Source organism: Dysidea avara, chromosome 9 (assembly GCF_963678975.1).
Source record: "Dysidea avara chromosome 9, odDysAvar1.4, whole genome shotgun sequence".
Lineage (NCBI taxonomy): Eukaryota > Metazoa > Porifera > Demospongiae > Dictyoceratida > Dysideidae > Dysidea > Dysidea avara.
In genome coordinates this window covers 5,091,779-5,109,848 of record NC_089280.1, presented here as the reverse complement: position 1 = coordinate 5,109,848, position 18,070 = coordinate 5,091,779, and the positions used below count along the sequence as shown (strand labels likewise).

The window sequence follows — 18,070 nt, the reverse complement described above, 5'->3', positions numbered from 1 at the left end:
TTGTTGTAGTTACTGTAGGGAAGTAGTCAGCATACAACAATATCAAAACCCAAAGAAGAAGATATTATAATACCTGTGTGTGGGTGTACCTGTGTGTGTACCTGTGTGCGTGTGCGTGTGTGTGTGTGGTGTACGTGTGTGTGTACAAATGCGTGTGTTTTTGCATGCGTGTGTGTACTGATGTCACAGTATAGTATTCAATTTGTATATGTCATTTCAGGGCTTGTCCAATCTGCAGGAAAGTATCATATTTTGTTATTCCAGTAAGTTTTAGCAGTTAGGTCTGGGACAAAGGTTTGAAGTTTTGATGTGTTACTTCCTTTGCATGTGGAATTTGTGTAGAAGATTTTATGTACCTTGGTAGTTGTAAAACTGCTGTGCTGAATGAACAACAGTGTACATCCATCACTTACTGGCATACTGTATAACATAGCCAAGAAAAACTTCAAAGCTTTTGAAACTTGGATCAAGGAAGGTTCAGAGGGTGAAATTTTAACCTTCATCCCAACCCTATTACCATTCATTACTTCCATTGTCAAATTGGTCCCCACCAGAGTACAGTGTGGATCACTGACCAAGCTGAGAAAGAGAGACTAATTTCAGACTACAAGAACAATACAGGGTATGGGTGTAGTATACTGGTAGTGTATGACTGTTCACTATACTACAGGGCTAAGCCTTGTAGACACTTCCAACAAGGAAATGGAGTATATCCTTTTGGAAATGTTTGCTTTTACAGTCATGGTGAGTTGAGAACTGTTTTGTTTTTAGTATTGAAAAAACCCACTACAATTACACACTTCGATCAATAGAAATTGCCTCGAGCCATAAATCTACGTAGCTGTATGCTGTGAGGTTTTAGGAATAGTTAAAGTTGAATAACTCTTTGGCACACACATGATAGTATTTAGTGCAATTTAAGGTTTTGCGTGAAATTATTTATGACCAAAAGTTTTTGATTATTGTATAAACATAGGTGTGAGGAGTTTGTAATTTTATTTCTCGTTTTCCTAACAATATTTTGTTGAATAGACATCCTACATGCTTAACACAGATGCAATCCAATACATTAAAATATTTGTATGTGTTAGGCTATAATATTGGTTGAACTGCTATCCTCATGTAATCACAACACAGCTCTACCTGATGGTACTGAGAAAGAGGTTGACTTGAGACTGTTCAAGAACTCTGAGAATGAGACCAAACTGATGACAGAGGACAAGTTAGTAAATACACCAGTCAATATCACTATGTAAATGCGCTTGCTTGTGATGTGGTGCTTACCAAGTTAAACGCCACATCTTGAATAGTAGTCACGCTTAAGCAACACCACTTTTCAACATATTCACCAGAGCCCCGGTTACCTATTAATGACTCTTGTTACACCCAAACATTTAGTAGAAGCTCTTTAGATGCCAGAACTGTTTATCGAAAATCTCTTTGATGCTAGCAAGAGTTATAAAGCTTCCCATACATTTTGTAGGACTTTTCAGGCACACAAACATGTTTACAACATGAAAGCACACTTGTTCCAGTACAAAACCACTGGGAATAAGCAGGTATTCAACTTTGTTTTTTTTTGTGATGGCTTAGGTGAAAAGGGAACCAACTATAGTGGTCATTTGAATAGTCACCACATCAATTATTTGATTACACGGTATTTAACCAACGAAATATGGTATTAAATAATGACTGCTCTATTAGAGTAGTGTATGGCCATTTATCAGCCAGCTGGTGTATCTTCTTAAAGGTGATTGTCTCAAGAAAGACCAACCATGTAGCCTGTTTATCAACAAGCTATAACACTCTGAATTCCATTTTTTTTCAATTCTGGAAATGGTCAAGGTCACATACCTATCACAATTTTTTCATCAATTCCTTGCTTTCCAAATCATCAAATTGTCCGTAACCAACAGCCAAGTTTGCCATCAGTGTTTTTCATGAGGTTTAGCATATCAAGCTCCAATCAAAGTAGTGGACAGGAAGGGCAAACAATTGTTTTCCACGAAGAAAGTAAAAACAGACTGTGCACTCAATTCTATTTGATTTTGAAAGTTTAATGATGTCTTCAGATAACTTGATGTCTGGTGAAAAATCAAACCTGCTATCATGGGCGCTAATTAGAATGATTTTCCCAGACCCAGTTGTACCTTCATAGGTAACAATAAAAAATCATAATGTATATTTTTATGTCACAAATTTCTTCAAACCACACAATTTGTGAAAGTTTGTTCACATGATTGTTTCTGGATTTACAGTACTCATGTCCTTAAACTGTTACCGTATGGCTCCAAATTTTTGTAGTTTAAAATTTTGGGGTTCACCAAAATTTTTTTAAAATTCATAAACTTAGTTACAGTATAAGGTATTTTTTTCATGAAAAATGGAACACACTGGGTTTATGGTTTCTTCACACATGAACACAAGTGTAAAATACGTGCAAATATGGTACAGTGATGGCAGCTACTAGAGGAGTGTTTGAGCAAATTTTGTCTCTTGTGTGAGTGGCTTCCAAGTAACCAGGACGCTGGTGTGAGGTGAAAGTGATGCTCATGACATTTTTGCTGTGAAAGTGACAATAGCTGGTGTACCTGTAGCTGAAGTAATGATACAAACTCTTCATTTTTGACTTGAGTGTTGTCTCATGGACAATACCAAATTATTCAGTGCTCATCAATTTTTTGTGAGAAAAAATTTCTAGGGTTACTATAGTTGCAAGAAAATTGAAACTATGAAAATTTGGAGCCGTATGGTATATCAACTACATGTGAAGGTGTAAAATGTTACCTAACACAGCTAAATTGTTCTTTAAGACCTCCTTGTTATTGGGGCCACAGTTTTGTTCATAGAGGTGACCCTCCCTATCCATGAAGTACACTAAGTCCTGTAGGAAATAGTACTGCTGTGTGGATAGACAGTCAACATATTTACAAAAACACCAGAACTGTGACCAGCTACAGTTTATGTCATCTTAGCTGTTTAACTGTTACATGAACATTACACCTCTTGTTTGTCATGGCTGGTACAGTTGGAGAAGTAGTCATGAAATATCACTTTGTGACCATACCATAACTTTTCTATTATCACAAGAGGCTGTAGCCTGAGGGGATGTAGTTTACTTGTTTGGTTTAGTGTTTGTACAGTTTATGATAATTGTAATTTAGTTGCTAGGAGACTATGTACATGCTTTCAATTACTGGGGATTTTCAAGTTGGCTGGTGACCTAATTATACAGTGACTAAACAGGTTTAACAGGTTTCACATTTAGTAGCTAGACCTCATACACTAGTGTCCCATCATGTAATGGTTTGATCAGAACTTGTAATATTGTACAAATCATTTTATTGTATGACAATAGTTGTCAGTCAGTCTCAAATATGTCATTTGAGTACCTGCCTAATGTAGCCACCTGCTTGATAAGGTCACCTGTTTTACCAAGTCAACTTGATAATCCCTGGTATCTACACATACTTGATAATCAGGACAGTTTAGATAAAGTGATTCCATTTTTACAACAGTGAATGTAGTAATTTAGTTGGTCCCTTGTAGTTACAGTTACGTTGCTATAAACATTGTGTACAATACAATACACAATGTATTTGATGTGTAATAATTGTTTACACAGAGGAGAGATGTCAGCTCCAGTGTCACTGGCCAGTATGATGAGACAAGCAGAACTGGAACAAGAAGGAGAACAGGAGTGATAGCAGCCATACTACTAACACTACAAGGTACAATCTGTTCCTGTTGTTGACCATTTCCTGTACAGGGTAAACAAACTACACAACGATACCAGGAAATTTTTGTGGTACTTATATTTCACGGTTCTGTACCTTATTTTCGTGTTTCAATTTCTCAGACGCCTCTTAGCCCAGGATTTTCACGTTTTAAATTTCGCAGATCACTGTTGCTCGATTTTTGTTCTCGCTACAAAGAGTCAGGATTGATTTTACTTCAAGGGTCATAAATATTGCTAAAGCACATCTGAAACAAGTATACAGCACAGTAGTGGCAGTCTCTGTTTGAGGCATAGTCTAGTCTTGCACTAGGCCTGCTTCTTTCTTGAGCCACACCCACTTTAATATTGGGTATGTGTGATACATGATACCGTTTGTATGTTTATGTGGAGTCCACATATACCTGCAAACAGTATCACACACCAGGAGCCACACTAAATTACCAGTAACATGAGTTGAAGTTTGTAGGACACAAATAAATTTTCATGTGATACAATTTCACGGTAGCTTTACTAACGAAGAAAACCTTGACAATGATGTACAGTGAAAATTTTAGCCACACTTGTGATCTGTTTGATGTCACTGGAGATGAAACACTGACAGCTGTTATGGTCTAGAGTGAAGTACTGTTAAATATATCACTAAAATTGGACAATATTATAACTTAAGAATATACAAGATAAGAACTTGAAAATCCTGACCTTGTATTTTAGTTTGTGCACTTTTGGTGTTAAAAGTGATTGTTCTATTAGAGTATTTCATTGTGTGTGTGTGACCTATTAAAATAAAACACAAGTCTGTTTTACAATAATTGAGATATACAGTGTCTTGAGTTAGCTGAGTAAATTTGTTAGAAGCCTGTTGGCTTTATATTATATTGACATGCCAGTTCAATTATTCTAGTAAAACACACTCTTATAATACTCTAATTGAGCAGTCAGTTTTGGTGTTTGGATAACCAGTGATTAAAGTTTGGATAAGCGAGGATCAAATTCAACTGTGCTTAAGTTCTTCCTTCACTTGTGGCAGTTTGTATTTGAAATGGTCAACAGTTAATCATAATTATGAATTTGTGTATTTAAAAAGAAATATTTTCAGCTGACAAATGATGCTGCTACTGGTACAAGTCAGGATATCAAGGTGGCAGGATACCTCAGTCTTGCTACAGACTTCACCCACAAATTTACCGCTGGCCTAGTGATGAAGCCTCTTATCTCAACCATATTTGGATAGTCACCACGGCAACCATGAAGTCCCACACAAGATCAGAGACACTCAAGCTACCCCAAATGTAACAACATGTTCTTACAATTGAGTACAGTAACTGGCTGGTACAACACTTGTCAGACTGTTAGCAGATAGCTTCAGTAGTACAGCAACAGCTTGGATACTCCTGTTTACTGCCAGAGGGTTCATCTACATTGCTACAGTGTCTGTCATCCCTGAATTACTGGAGAAATTGTCAGAAAATACGAACATGAAACTTGTTGAATTGACTAGTGAACTTAAATTCAATTATGAAAGTGTAAATATATTAATTTTTTTTTGAAATACAGTAAAGATGAGTTATGGTAAATGACTCGAATAGAACACACTAAATACTCCAATTGGACAGTCACTTTAGCAGTTCTTGTTGATTTGATCCATTATTTTGAGAGATCACAACCAGCCATCACTGCTTCAACATCTTCTCCATCCAAAATGGCCTCATCCTGGGAAAACATAACAAAACAAGTGAAGTACACTGTATTGGGACTAAAATGTGTAACTGTTATGTAACAAAGTTGTCATAGTAATGAGATCATGGAGTATATGCAACTTAGTTGTTTGGGACCTACTTGACGTGGTCACTATAATGAGGTGGTCTTATTAATGAGGTCATGAAGTATGTTAGGGACCTACTTGACATGGTCACTATAATGAGGTGGTCTTATTAATGAGGTCATGAAGTATGTTTGGGACCTACTTGACGTGGTCACTATAATGAGGTCATGAAGTATGTTTGGGACCTACTTGACGTGGTCACTATAATGAGGTGGTCTTATTAATGAGGTCATGAAGTATGTTAGGGACCTACTTGACATGGTCACTATAATGAGGTGGTCTTATTAATGAGGTCATGAAGTATGTTTGGGACCTACTTGACGTGGTCACTATAATGAGGTGGTGTTATTAATGAGGTCATGAAGTATGTTTGGGACCTACTTGACGTGGTCACTATAATGAGGTGGTCTTATTAATGAGGTCATGAAGTATGTTTGGGACTTACTTGACGTGGTCACTATAACGAGGTGGTCTTATTAATGAGGTCTTGAAGTATGTTTGGGACCTACTTGACGTGGTCACTACAATGAGGTGGTCTTATTAATGAGGTCATGAAGTATGTTTGGGACTTATACAGTGATCATGTCAAGTATGTAAGATTTTCACACCTCAGATCAAAGGGATACTTGTCATGTATACCTCTTCACAGGGATACAACTAAATGTACACTGGTGTACATTGAGATGTATCCTGAGAAAGTGGTTGTACTAAACAACAAGCCACTTTTATCAAAAGAAAGTATAGCCTTAATGTATAGTGGTATCACCCTGATTGTTAAAGGGTTCAACTGCAACTGAAATGGATTATGGGAATAAAATTAAATACCACTCACATCACTATTTTCATAAAGGAACATGATATGCACAGTATCCTTGCCATTCTACAAGTTGGGAAACATTAGTTAAAGGTAGAACTAGTCTTATTGTGCATTTACAAGTGTTTCGGAACTTTTTTTAGAATATGGACCACACCCACATTACAGATAACATGAGTTAACCACTCTATAATAAAGCGTAGGCCTTTAGTATACATTATAATTATGACTGGATCTGTAAGATAGTGCAAGGCTAATTTCAAAGTAGAATGCAATAAAAGCAATGGACGAAAAATTTTAAAAATTGAAAACAATTCCATAAATGTTTGAGCGCTTGTTTCACGATGAAGGAAGGTGATAACAGCAACATCTCGCAAAAACTATGGAGCAAGAAGAGATCAAAAATCATTGGTACTTCTAAGGAGAGAGAATTAAGATATAGCATTAGTTTGCCTGACATTGGACGAGCGGTTCACCATTGTTTTTTCTCATGTTTTTGCCTTCGCTCAGGGCCTGAAAGATGAAACTTACCCAGCAATGGATTCACCTGATAATGGAAAATCCGATGGTGTCAGTTGCATCCCAGTAGAGGACTACATTTAAAAGTTAAGACTGTTTATTTAAGTACCTGTGTAGTTTACTTTCCATATTGTCACTGTACAAATCAATTTCTCTGCTGTTGCCACTTTGAAACACTAACTTCGAAGGTTCTTGACTTCTGGAACTGAAACTTCAGTTGACCATCCCTTTGTCTATCTAGATGAAGAAAATGGAATAAAATGGAATTCGAAAATGTGCTAATATGGGGTTCTTGCAGGTCCAATCACAATGATTAGTCTTTCAACACGATACCATTAAACCACTTTGAAATTCCCCTGAGGTTTACCCAACTTGACTTTTGCATGATATCCTTTGGACTCATCCATTCATTATAACAAACATTGCTACACGCTGCCTAGCCATACAGTGTAATTGAATCTTTCAGAAACATGTAGTTACACTCGTATTGGCATGGGTGGTTACTCACCCAGGCTACTAGATTGAAATGGAATTAGCTGTAACATGGGTACTTGGGATTTGTACATACCCACACCCCTCGGGCTCTGGACATACATATCAGGCAAATCCATGTTACAACTATTACATGTACTACAAGATCTCATTATAATTAATAAGACACCTAACACGTATAGTGACCATGTCAAGTAGGTCCCAAACACAGCTAAGGTGTACTTCGAACTTTGCCTACAATTTATGGGAACTTCAAATACTGACCTCAGTAATGAGGTGGTTGTATTAGTGAGGTGTCACCATATATCATTATGTACATGGGACCATGACAATTGTATAACATGGACACCTTGGGAGTTGGGACTAACCAATCATTTAATGATTATGTTAACTTTCTTACACAGACAACAGGAAATTATTGGTGGAAGAAAAATATTGTGTAGATCTCTTTTAGTGGCACTTACCAAGGTTTGATAAACTGTGACCAGATCTGCAAGAATCCCACAAGCCTAAATTTTACAGCAGAATGCAATGGGTGAAATAATTTTAAAATTTAAAATAATTGTGTAAATTTTTTGACCACTTGTTTTACAATGAAGGAAGGTGCTAATGGCAGAAACTTTGGTAGCATCATGATTCCCAAAGCAAGGGGAGTTCAAAAATCTTTGTTTCGTGTCAGTACTCCAAATGAAACAGAAGATATGAGCATTAGTTTGACTCACGATGGACGAGTGGTTCACTAACACTTTGTTCACAGTTTATCGCCTGTAGGCACCTCTTCATGGAGAATCAGGTGGTGTAAGTTTCATCCCAGTAGAGGATTGCATTCGTAATATACGACTGTTTATTTAAGTGCCTGTAAAATATTTTCAACATACATACTGTACAAATCGATTCATAGTTTTTACATACTGTACAAATCGATTCATAGTTTTCTGCTGTTACCACTTCGTAGGGCTGTAACTTCAAAAATTCTAATGCTGAAACTTTGGTTGGTCATTCTTTTGGCTATCTATAAAAGAAAATTGAATTTTAAAAATGTGCTAACATGTGGGGTTCTTGCAGATCCGGTCACAATTACAGTGTGATAATCTGATTTTCAAAATTCATCAACTTTTTCTTTCATCAAGTTACTTGTCATACTGTAATAGTTTATATGGGACATTAACTAGTGAAAGTGTGTGGATTATGAAAGTGGATCATATAACAGGTAGCCACCATGTGTTACCATGACAACATTAAGTAGTTTGATCAATGGAATGATTATGTGTGTATGTATAGCTTAGTAGTTAACAGCTTACCATCTTCCTCTGCTATTCTTTAGCTTGTAGGGTGGTAACTTCAGCTTGTGAGCTCTCAATCACCATCTGTAGTATCTCAGGATCACTGGGAAGATCACAACCAGCCAGTATTGCTTAAACATCTTCGCCACCTAAAATGACCAGACAAGTGTATACTATAATCTCTTCTAATGTACTATACAAATTACTGACTCAATTAAACCATAGATAATATACCCCCTGGATTGGAAACTGTGCCGCGCGCCCATAGACTTTGTACAAGAACCAGTGTCCTTAGGCTGGTTTCGCGCTTCAACAAATTTAATCCTATTACAGCAGAACGGTGGCATGAACGATTTATTTTTGACTTGTGGTGTTGTTATGATAATTGTTCTGGTTAGTTGGACCACTTCACGTCACTTGGTCGGAAGGCCTTACAATGGTGGATTACATGCTTTTTTGGAAGCACATTCTTGGCTAAACTAAGTGCTGTAGGTAGAAAAAGAAAGTATCACAAGGTTAACTATGCTATAAAGAATTGCTTCGGCTAAATAATATGCCTTCCATAACTTCTTTGGTAGGTTTTTGAGATGGCATTTTTTGGCAAACTTGGAAGCACATTCTCTCTGTGATTCTAAACAGTACCACTACACAATTTATACTACGAAGTCATCAAATAATGCTCCATGGTATGGTCTGAGTGCGAAAGGCGTACCGTACAGGGTTTCAGTGTTTTCCTTGAATGTGTCCAAACCAGCTGATCTTGCGTTCAGTTTTGTTTCTACTGTTCGCACAATAAAGAGCCAATTTGCCTCGAAACTCGCTGTTGGCTTCCAAAACATCTTGAGAAAGAACCTTTTACCAGTGGTGAGTCTTGTTTCGCCCAGAGAAACTTGTCTTGTTATTGAAGGGGGCACGAAACCAGCCTGTAACCAGGGGCGCTTACTAGTCTCCAATCCAGGGGGTATATTATCTATGATTAAACCATACACGGTAAGTCCCTTTATGATGTCACCATGCAGCCCATGCCCACACAATTCCAGGACATCAATTTATAGTAAATTTCCAATTTTGGTCTTGACACCTTTGTAAATAAAGTACATATTACGTACCTCTGAAACAGAAAATGTCTTGTTAAAGAATTAGTGAGGTCATGTGATACACATCTTGCTACCATAACAACATTACACACCTGTTTAGCAAATAATACTTCTGTTTGTCTAGCAACCTTTGCCACTGATCCCTGGTTATTGTGGTCTCCTGGCAACCATATAAACAGGGATACTTGTCCATATACAAGGGATAAATTAGTATTGTTTAAATTTTTGCGAATGTTGCCGCCGGCCAACCACAAAAATATTTTAACAAAAAAAGTCCTACACATGCAGGAATGTCTCTAAGAAAGAATTCTTTAGCTAATAAATCTCATAGTGAGGAGTAGTAGCAGAATGAAACATACACACTACAAGCCAACAACTTCAACACTGTAACATGCTACACGCTACAAATATCCACAACCACCTGAGCTATATACAACAAGTGTGGATGAAGAGCTTAAACAAACCTTATCTGAGGTACTGTAATTCACAATTACAATTCCAGCACTGCTAAAATTTTTTGTACATATGATTGATTTCCATCAGCCCTGCTGTCCACAAATTAAAAAATATTTACAATGAATATTTTCCAGACTACGGTATTCTAACTTGTGTGTACTTGTGTAATATGTGACCGAATTTTGGAAAATCATCCATATGAGTGTATTTGGCACCAAAAATATTTAATGATCAAATCGCAAACTTTATAGTGCAAATCTACTTGTTGATTTTAAACTATTCCCAATACCTTAAATTGCAAGAAAATTCTTGAAATATTTTCAAAACTGTGCCCTGCTCTTATTATAGTATGTTTGCGTTGAGCTGAATCCTCAAAAACATATAATAACTCATGGATGCAATTACACACGATCTTGAAATTTGGCTCATTTGTAGTACTGCTTGACCCGCTAAAAATATTTCAAAATCTTTTTGTTCAAATGTTTGACATAATATTTATGGCCAATCAAAATTTTCACAATACATTTCCTATGGAGAAGCCATATAAATACAGTGTCCATTAGAGCCCTTTCCCGAACTTGTAATGGAACCAAACTGTACGTGTCTGTTGTTGACATCTTTGCTGTTACCAATAATCATCTGGTTGGCAGAAATGTTGACTCTGTTGAGAAAAAATCTACTTTTAATTTTAGCTGTTTTTCAGGGTTCAGCTCAATGTGAACATACTATAGCAACCCACTAAACATGAAAATTCTAATTATTTCACATACACCCATATGGGTAATTTTCCAAAATTTAGTCACATATAAGTTTGTTTAATACTTGGGATGGAAACTGTATACTAAGTATCTACTGGTCCTACATACAAGTTCATCAATTTCACTGACCCATCTCGATACAATCTTCCTCCTTGATCTTTCTGTCTTCCTCCACTTCCTTCAACTTCTTATAAAGTGAAAACTCTTTCATCAAACCCTTCAAGTTGAGAACTTGGGTGTGGCAAAAAATAATATAGCCCTGAAAGGGGAAAACCCTTTCATTTTCAATGCAGTAAAATAAGCTTGGTCCCAAAGTGTATGTTGTTAACTCACTTCAAATCATCAAATAATGAGTCATCCAGTGAGAATATCTCTTCCACCTGATCATCCTCCACCCCTGTAACAACCAGTGTCATTACTCAAGTCACTAATGAGGTCACTGGGTGAAACAATAAGAAACAGAGGTACTAATGAAATGATTAATATTGGCTGATAAATGCTAACATAATTTGAAAGTGTTTTAGCATTTGGAGAGAAAACTGGTAAGGATGGTTTTGAGCAAGGTGAAATAGAAAACTTCACTACAGAACTCCTTGCTGTTAACTGGATAAAAATGTGTATTCAATTGTTTTTGAGGGGGTGGTGGCCTCAAACCTGGGATTAATTATGGGTGTCTTAAGCTCCAGGAGAGCATGAAGGTGGCGTTTGCCTGCCTCCTCCGGGGGTGTGGCTTGGTTGGCACCTGAGGGAGGCTTCGTTGATTGTGACTCAGGGATGATGTCTAGATCGAGGTCCATCAGTAAATCATCCTCAAATGTAATGTTATTGATGTCAGAAAATAGCTGGCTCATCCTGCTTTGGGAGTGAAAGTATAAAGACATTTTGTTTTGGAAGGATGGTAGTTGTGTGCGTGTGTGTATGAGTAAGTGTGACTACTAACTTCCCCACTACCTGTCTGATCTGGGTTGGGTAGGGTGTAACAATGATTGCTGTATAATGGACGATTTCAAAACTACTTTGTTTAAAGTTTAAATGAAATACAACACACTTGTGTATTTGACTACTAAATCATCTTTATGATGATTTAGTGTAGTTCTCGGTACACAAAAAAAGGGAAAAAATAATGTGAAAAAGAGGACCAAACCTCAGGAGTACACAGATACTAGTAAGATAACCAGAACAGTGGCTAGGAATAAATATACCATACATGTCCCATAATTGATAATTCGAATCATAGGAAAAGTAAGAGGGGGGAGGACATGGCCCCCGAAAATTTGGCCAGCCTATCAAGCCATCTGATAAGTACTCAACTGTCTTCTTACCACTAATGCTCCACAATTCACCTTTTTAATCAATCATAACACATTTATGAAACTATCTGGTTGCATTTCTCACTCTTCCAAATGATGATCGTCACAAGCGCCTCTAAAATTATTATTATATCTTTGAGAACGTCAGAATGTTATATGTGACTAGATCATAAGTATACCCTGATGGTATGATATTCAAGCGTCATTTACTGTAAAAAATCTGAAATTTAATTTCAAAACATTAATTTTAAAAAATTCCCTGGGAGATTCCCCCAGGCCCCCTAGTTTGGCACACTTCACAAGCTTAGTTGTATCTTATCCTCCCCCCCCCCCCCTAGCTATGCCACTGATTGTACATTAAATAACATGATCGAGAGATGACAACCTGAGCAACTTGTTTAAAATATTGATCTACAGGTACCACTTCAGTAGATGGCAATTTTAAGAATTTTCATTAATATCTCTATGTGGACCAGGTGGAAATCCTCCCATTGTGAAACCAGCTTTTCAAAAATACATGCACCTGAGAATCGAAGGCCAAAACTAGTTTCGCATGCCAGATGGTTTGTATGGAGGCAGCATATAAATCGTCTGGTCACTTCCCATTAGAATGCAATCACATTACATCACAGTATTGTTACCAAGGATGGCATAATAATTGTGCCAGTCACCTCATGTGATCAGACTAAAGTAAAGATTGTACTGGTAATGTCTTGGTGAGGTATTTGAAACATTGTTGAACGTCTTCTTTGACAATTCTGCTGTTTCACAAATCCAAAAGTGAACCACATTCTTTCCTTTACCAATGGTTTATGTGCTAGGGGAACAAAGATCCTAATCCATGGTGTTGTTAAACACAGTCTGTAACCTAGATTCAGTCCTTTATGCATGGTGTTTGTTTGTCAGAGTCCTTGATTCGGCAATGGTAACGTGCACAAAATGTGTGCAACAGTGACCAGACAGTTTATTTGCCACCATCACACAAGTCACCAGCCACACAAGTAAGACTAGGATGAAACTGCTTCATCAGTTGATACAGCCCAATAATTCAGACTGGGGACTTGCATCATTCACAAGCCAGCCAATTGCAGTTTTCATAGAGGTCTATGATCACGTGACTTAAACCACTGGGTTGGATTGAGCAGGAAAAAAACAGTTTAGACACACTATTTTCGTGCAGCCAGCACCATTTCTTTGGTCTGGCTGCGCTAGACTGTATGCACACACGTAGATATAAAAAAAACTCACCAAACCTTTAATGCGTTGTCCAGGACCAAACGCCACTCTTCTGACATGTTTCGTGACTTAGCGAATTGGCTGCTGTTTTAACTCTACCAAATCCGAGACTAAAACACGACCGATTGTGGGGTCTGATCTGAACTTGGAGTGGGCTTTAGTTGGAATAATCTAAAATTCCGATCTCTACTTGATGCCCACATCGATACCATAGTAAATAGGATGGTTAACATGTCCTGAACTACCAGCCAACCAGTCCATCAGGAAGGGTATGTGTATAACATGCACACAGGAAATTAAATACTCTAATAGAACAGTCACTGCATTCATTTTCAGAGATCAAATGAGTACAGTTGAGTCTGGTAATCAGTATACTTGAAAATTGAGGACATCAGCGTAGTCTGGGTACTTAGTTAAAGTCCCAAATATCCCTTAATAACTTGTAAACCGTCCTGGAAAATAGTAGGGACTCGCCAATTATGCTCCGGCATTATTTTATCTATTATGCCGGCTATGCTGCACTGCTAAAAAATTATTATGTTTAAATTAATGTTCAATATTTACCTATTAGGCCATCATTATTTAATTCCTTGTTTCCCATCACCGCCCGTATCAATTTTTAGGTAACCACATCAAAATTTAATTATTTGATTATTGATCACATGACTGCACTATTGGTATGGAGAAAGGCACTAAATAACTCAGCTATAATGGTAAACACATATAAACATAGTAGTATGGTAACTGTGAGGGGTTGGAGTCCTTGTTGGACAGGCTGAGGCTGCATAATCTTGTACAAGATTGAGATACTCTAATAGAGCAGTCATGTGTTCAGACAGAGCAGTCAACTGTATAACTGATAATCAATAATCACCTCCTGCATCAGTTTTGTTGCACTAGGTGACAGGAAACAAGCAATGTAATAATGATGGCCTTATGCTCAAATTATGCTCAAAATTTATACCTCAGTTCCCATCATGTGTTTCTAATAACAATTCCATCATCACAGGATTGGGCAGAGTTTGCCTCTCTGCCCACTGTTTGAGCGTTTATTATTGATTTATATTGTTATCTTTTATATTAAAGAAAAAATTTAAAAAATTCTAAAAAAAAAGTAACTGCACTTCATGGGAAAACAGTAAGTGGCTGAAGTAGACTGTAAATTCTTGGTTATCAAAATACATGTCACAGAAAAGATACTCTAAAAGAACAGTCTGTTACCTGATTATTTTATTAAAGATACGTATGTACCCGCCGCGTATCAGGGTAGCTGAAATGCTGTGAAAGTGACTGTTCTATTAGAGAGTATCAATCTAGGGAGCTATGTACAATACATTTGAGAGTGCTCTATTGTAGTTCCATTGACTGCTCTATTAGGGAGGAATTAAGCCATATAGTTAGAAATATCCACTTGATATGCTAATTATGCTGGCATATTTGACGCAGCCCTACCAACAGTTCACAATATTTATATGGGGAGAGTGTTTAACTGCCAGTGTGGCATGTACAAGCACACTGCTGTAAATTCACTTTTGGTCACATGCATACACCTGTACAATGTGTTGTCACATAATTATAATGTTTATGTGGCTTAGTGACCCAGTAAACACACGTTTGGATGGGTTCTGAAAGTCATACCCTCTACCATAGATTACATACATATTCAAAATATGTATGGTTACATACATACGCGTTCAGCATACAAAGACACGTTCTTTGTATGTACATACACACATGCCATGTAGTATGATCTCCTTACAGGATTCACCAGGAAAGAAAGGTTGATCAAACTGATAAACGTCACATTGCTCAGTAGCTGTTGCTAACATTGTAGCACTGCACAGAAATATTAATAACATTGAAAATATCATCTTGTGTGGGTGACTGCTACTATATAAAGTAATTAAAAACATATAAACATATAAACTACGGTATGCCACATACCACATAATTATAATGTTGACAACTTTTTCAAGCCATTATTTGCCTAGAAAAACCATAAAAAGCTGCATAAAAGCATGCTTAAGGGTGCTAGCGCCTTTTTGAAGCCATATAAATGCTGTTCTTTTTCTTTGATACAGGCAAAAAGAAAGCTACAGGAATCTAAACTACTACTTCGAAGATTGACCTAACTTTCTACTATACAGAGACCAAAGTATAAGATTGTACCTTGTTTCATTCACGCGCTATAGTCTCTCAAAGTTAACCCATACATTTTTTTTATTCCGAGATACTGGCTGCTTGCACAAGCATCAAATTTGCTGTGAAGATTCTTCGATAAACTTGTGGAAACTTAGCGCAGGGATTTGTCTTTGCACTTCTTCTTTCTTGAGTTATAAAACAAAGAGTGAGTGCCACGAGCGAACTTCCGACTTCTGGGCCCTGTAACTTCGTGTTGGATCACAACAATTGTGACCGGATTTCATATAACAAGGCTTCCACACACACAAAATCAAACTTACGATTTTACCGGAAATGGATTGCTGGTCTAATACACTGTCATATTTCACACTGTACTTCCTTCAGCACTGGCAAGTCTGGTTTCTGTAGCAGCTTTCTTCCGACCCCGTCAAAGCCACGAGTGTGAGATTGGCACCATTAAATGGCCATGGCTTTGTGATAATGGTGTGTAGTGAGCTGGGACTTCACCCCCCACCCTATTACTACCACCTGTGATATTATTACCTGCTCGAAAAAGGCTGCTCAAAACAGGGCAAATTTTGGGTGTCAGAAATGTATACACCCACTCAGTGATAGCTAGTGAACAGATGAACAATTGGTACAAATTTTGTTTGCACAGCTGTAGGCACTGGGAAGTTATTACACAATGATTCCTTAAAATCGCCATATCTCCTAACAAAGCTTTGTGCGTCGAAGCCTTGTTTTGTCAAATTCAGTCACAATTATAATTCCATGTGCCAAAAGTTTGCAAATTTATCACTGAAGGTCCACCAAAAGTTTGGTAGAGATCCGACTATCGTGTATTCCAGAATATCGCCGTTTACAAACATGCGCACGCCGACCAGTTATTACAACCATAGAACAAATGCAATAAACCACAAATGCCAACTTTATCAAATAACAAGTTATAAATGAAGTTCTGAACTAAAGAAAAGTTCTTGTTCCTTTTCTTTACACACTGGGACACCTTCCTGTTGGTTGTGGAGTCGCCAAGCCTTCTCTTCGATAGGTAACGCCTCGTAACGCACAGTCAGTGTCTTGTAATGGGTGATAAATCCAGCTGGAATATCATCTCTACCCAAGAACTGGTGTACAATTACAAATATAACTTACCAGCGTACGCTATCACTTGAGAAAACACAGGAAGAACGTGTGTTGGCTACAAATCAGCTTGCGTTCGTAGTGTCTTCAACACTAGCACTTACTTTCAGGTTAATTGACTCTATTGTCACTCTTGGGCGCCTAGACGATCATTTTCGTGATGGTTTTCAAACGAAACAGGCTGTTTCTTGGCCAATTTCTTTGGTGCAAAATACGGCCGCCTAACACGGATACTTTGAGTATGCGTAATATTGCCAATTATGATGTAACAGCCGCATGTGATTATGTGGGTTGTCCCTTGAATGGCTTCAAAAACCCGCTAGCACCCTCAAAATAGCTTTTACTGAATCTGTCAGTATGCAAGAATAACCGGAAAATAATGAAAGAATACAGCATAATGGACTAATTAAGAGCTGACAGTAACCAGATGTGGGCGGTGGATGGGAAATAGAGAATTTCTTTGGAGTGGCCTTAGTTGTGGGCACCAGCATGAAGTCTTTATAAAGATAGTGACTAAAAGTGGTGGACAAATTTCATCATCATGACTTAGTTCATTACTAGTGAGGCCTACACTAGAATGTGTATGATACTATATGAACTGGATGGAAGAAACTTGGTCAAATTTCAAACAATCAAATAGGCCATACCTATTTGATCTTATGTTGTGCGGGCCCGACCGACTACATTTTTCTTCAAATGAAATAATTCTGAAAATCACGTGTGCGGATCATGTGTTCTTAAAGACAACACATCATCAACACCCTCGTGATATAGTCCAAAAGGGACCATTGAAGATTGTCCAATGCTCTAAAATTGTAGAATGCGATGGGAAAGCTCTTTTGGAGATTTATGTTTAAATCTGATGCTACTAGTAGAGTATGAAACCTAGATATTTAACTGTGTATGTATTATGATTATGATTAAAGTGCCTGGTAAAGGCAGAGCCTGTATACCAGAAGGCCTTATAAAGGCCTAAGATGTTATATTAACTGCACTAAGTATGTTTGAAAAGGTAGAGAAAGGAGAAAAAATCCATGACTGGACCTGGGCAGCCTTGAACCTGCAACCATCCGATTAATGCTCGAACACTTTGTATTATTATAGCTACATTCATTATTTACATTTTGTATGCTTGTGTTTAAAATTTTTATCATTTTCATTTTCTAATCCAACAAGTGAATGTGTTACAGTATAATACTCTCAATAGCACCTTGACGTATTAATTTGAAATAAGTCAAGCGATTAGCCAATAGAATTAGTAT

At 37.4% G+C, this 18,070-nt stretch overlaps 1 protein-coding gene and 1 long non-coding RNA gene across 6 annotated transcripts in view; one reads left to right on the top strand and one right to left on the bottom strand.

The window, feature by feature from the left end:
• LOC136266892 (uncharacterized) overlaps positions 1-5,302 on the top strand; it is an 11,129-nt gene extending 5,827 nt beyond the window's left edge. The window contains exons 6-12 of one of the 2 annotated variants that reach the window (XM_066061923.1): positions 19-77; positions 221-263; positions 555-622; positions 671-744; positions 1,138-1,222; positions 3,626-3,731; positions 4,836-5,302. In XM_066061923.1, the coding sequence (XP_065917995.1) occupies positions 19-77; positions 221-263; positions 555-622; positions 671-744; positions 1,138-1,222; positions 3,626-3,704 (408 nt within the window). In that variant the 3' untranslated portion in view covers positions 3,705-3,731; positions 4,836-5,302. The remainder of the gene's footprint in view (positions 1-18; positions 78-220; positions 264-554; positions 623-670; positions 745-1,137; positions 1,223-3,625; positions 3,732-4,835) is intronic. The other variant, XM_066061924.1, reaches the window with a different exon arrangement.
• Positions 5,248-18,070, bottom strand: part of LOC136266896 (uncharacterized) — a 13,487-nt gene continuing 664 nt past the window's right edge. Inside the window, exons 2-6 of one of the 4 annotated variants that reach the window (XR_010706348.1) lie at positions 15,286-15,416; positions 11,314-11,377; positions 11,110-11,239; positions 8,688-8,818; positions 5,248-5,449 (exon numbers count right to left, since the gene is read on the bottom strand). This is a non-coding gene — a long non-coding RNA (uncharacterized lncRNA). Of the gene's footprint in view, positions 5,450-8,687; positions 8,819-11,109; positions 11,240-11,313; positions 13,503-13,538; positions 14,573-15,285; positions 15,417-18,070 lie in introns of those variants that run through there. The other 3 variants (XR_010706349.1, XR_010706347.1, XR_010706346.1) reach the window with 3 other exon arrangements.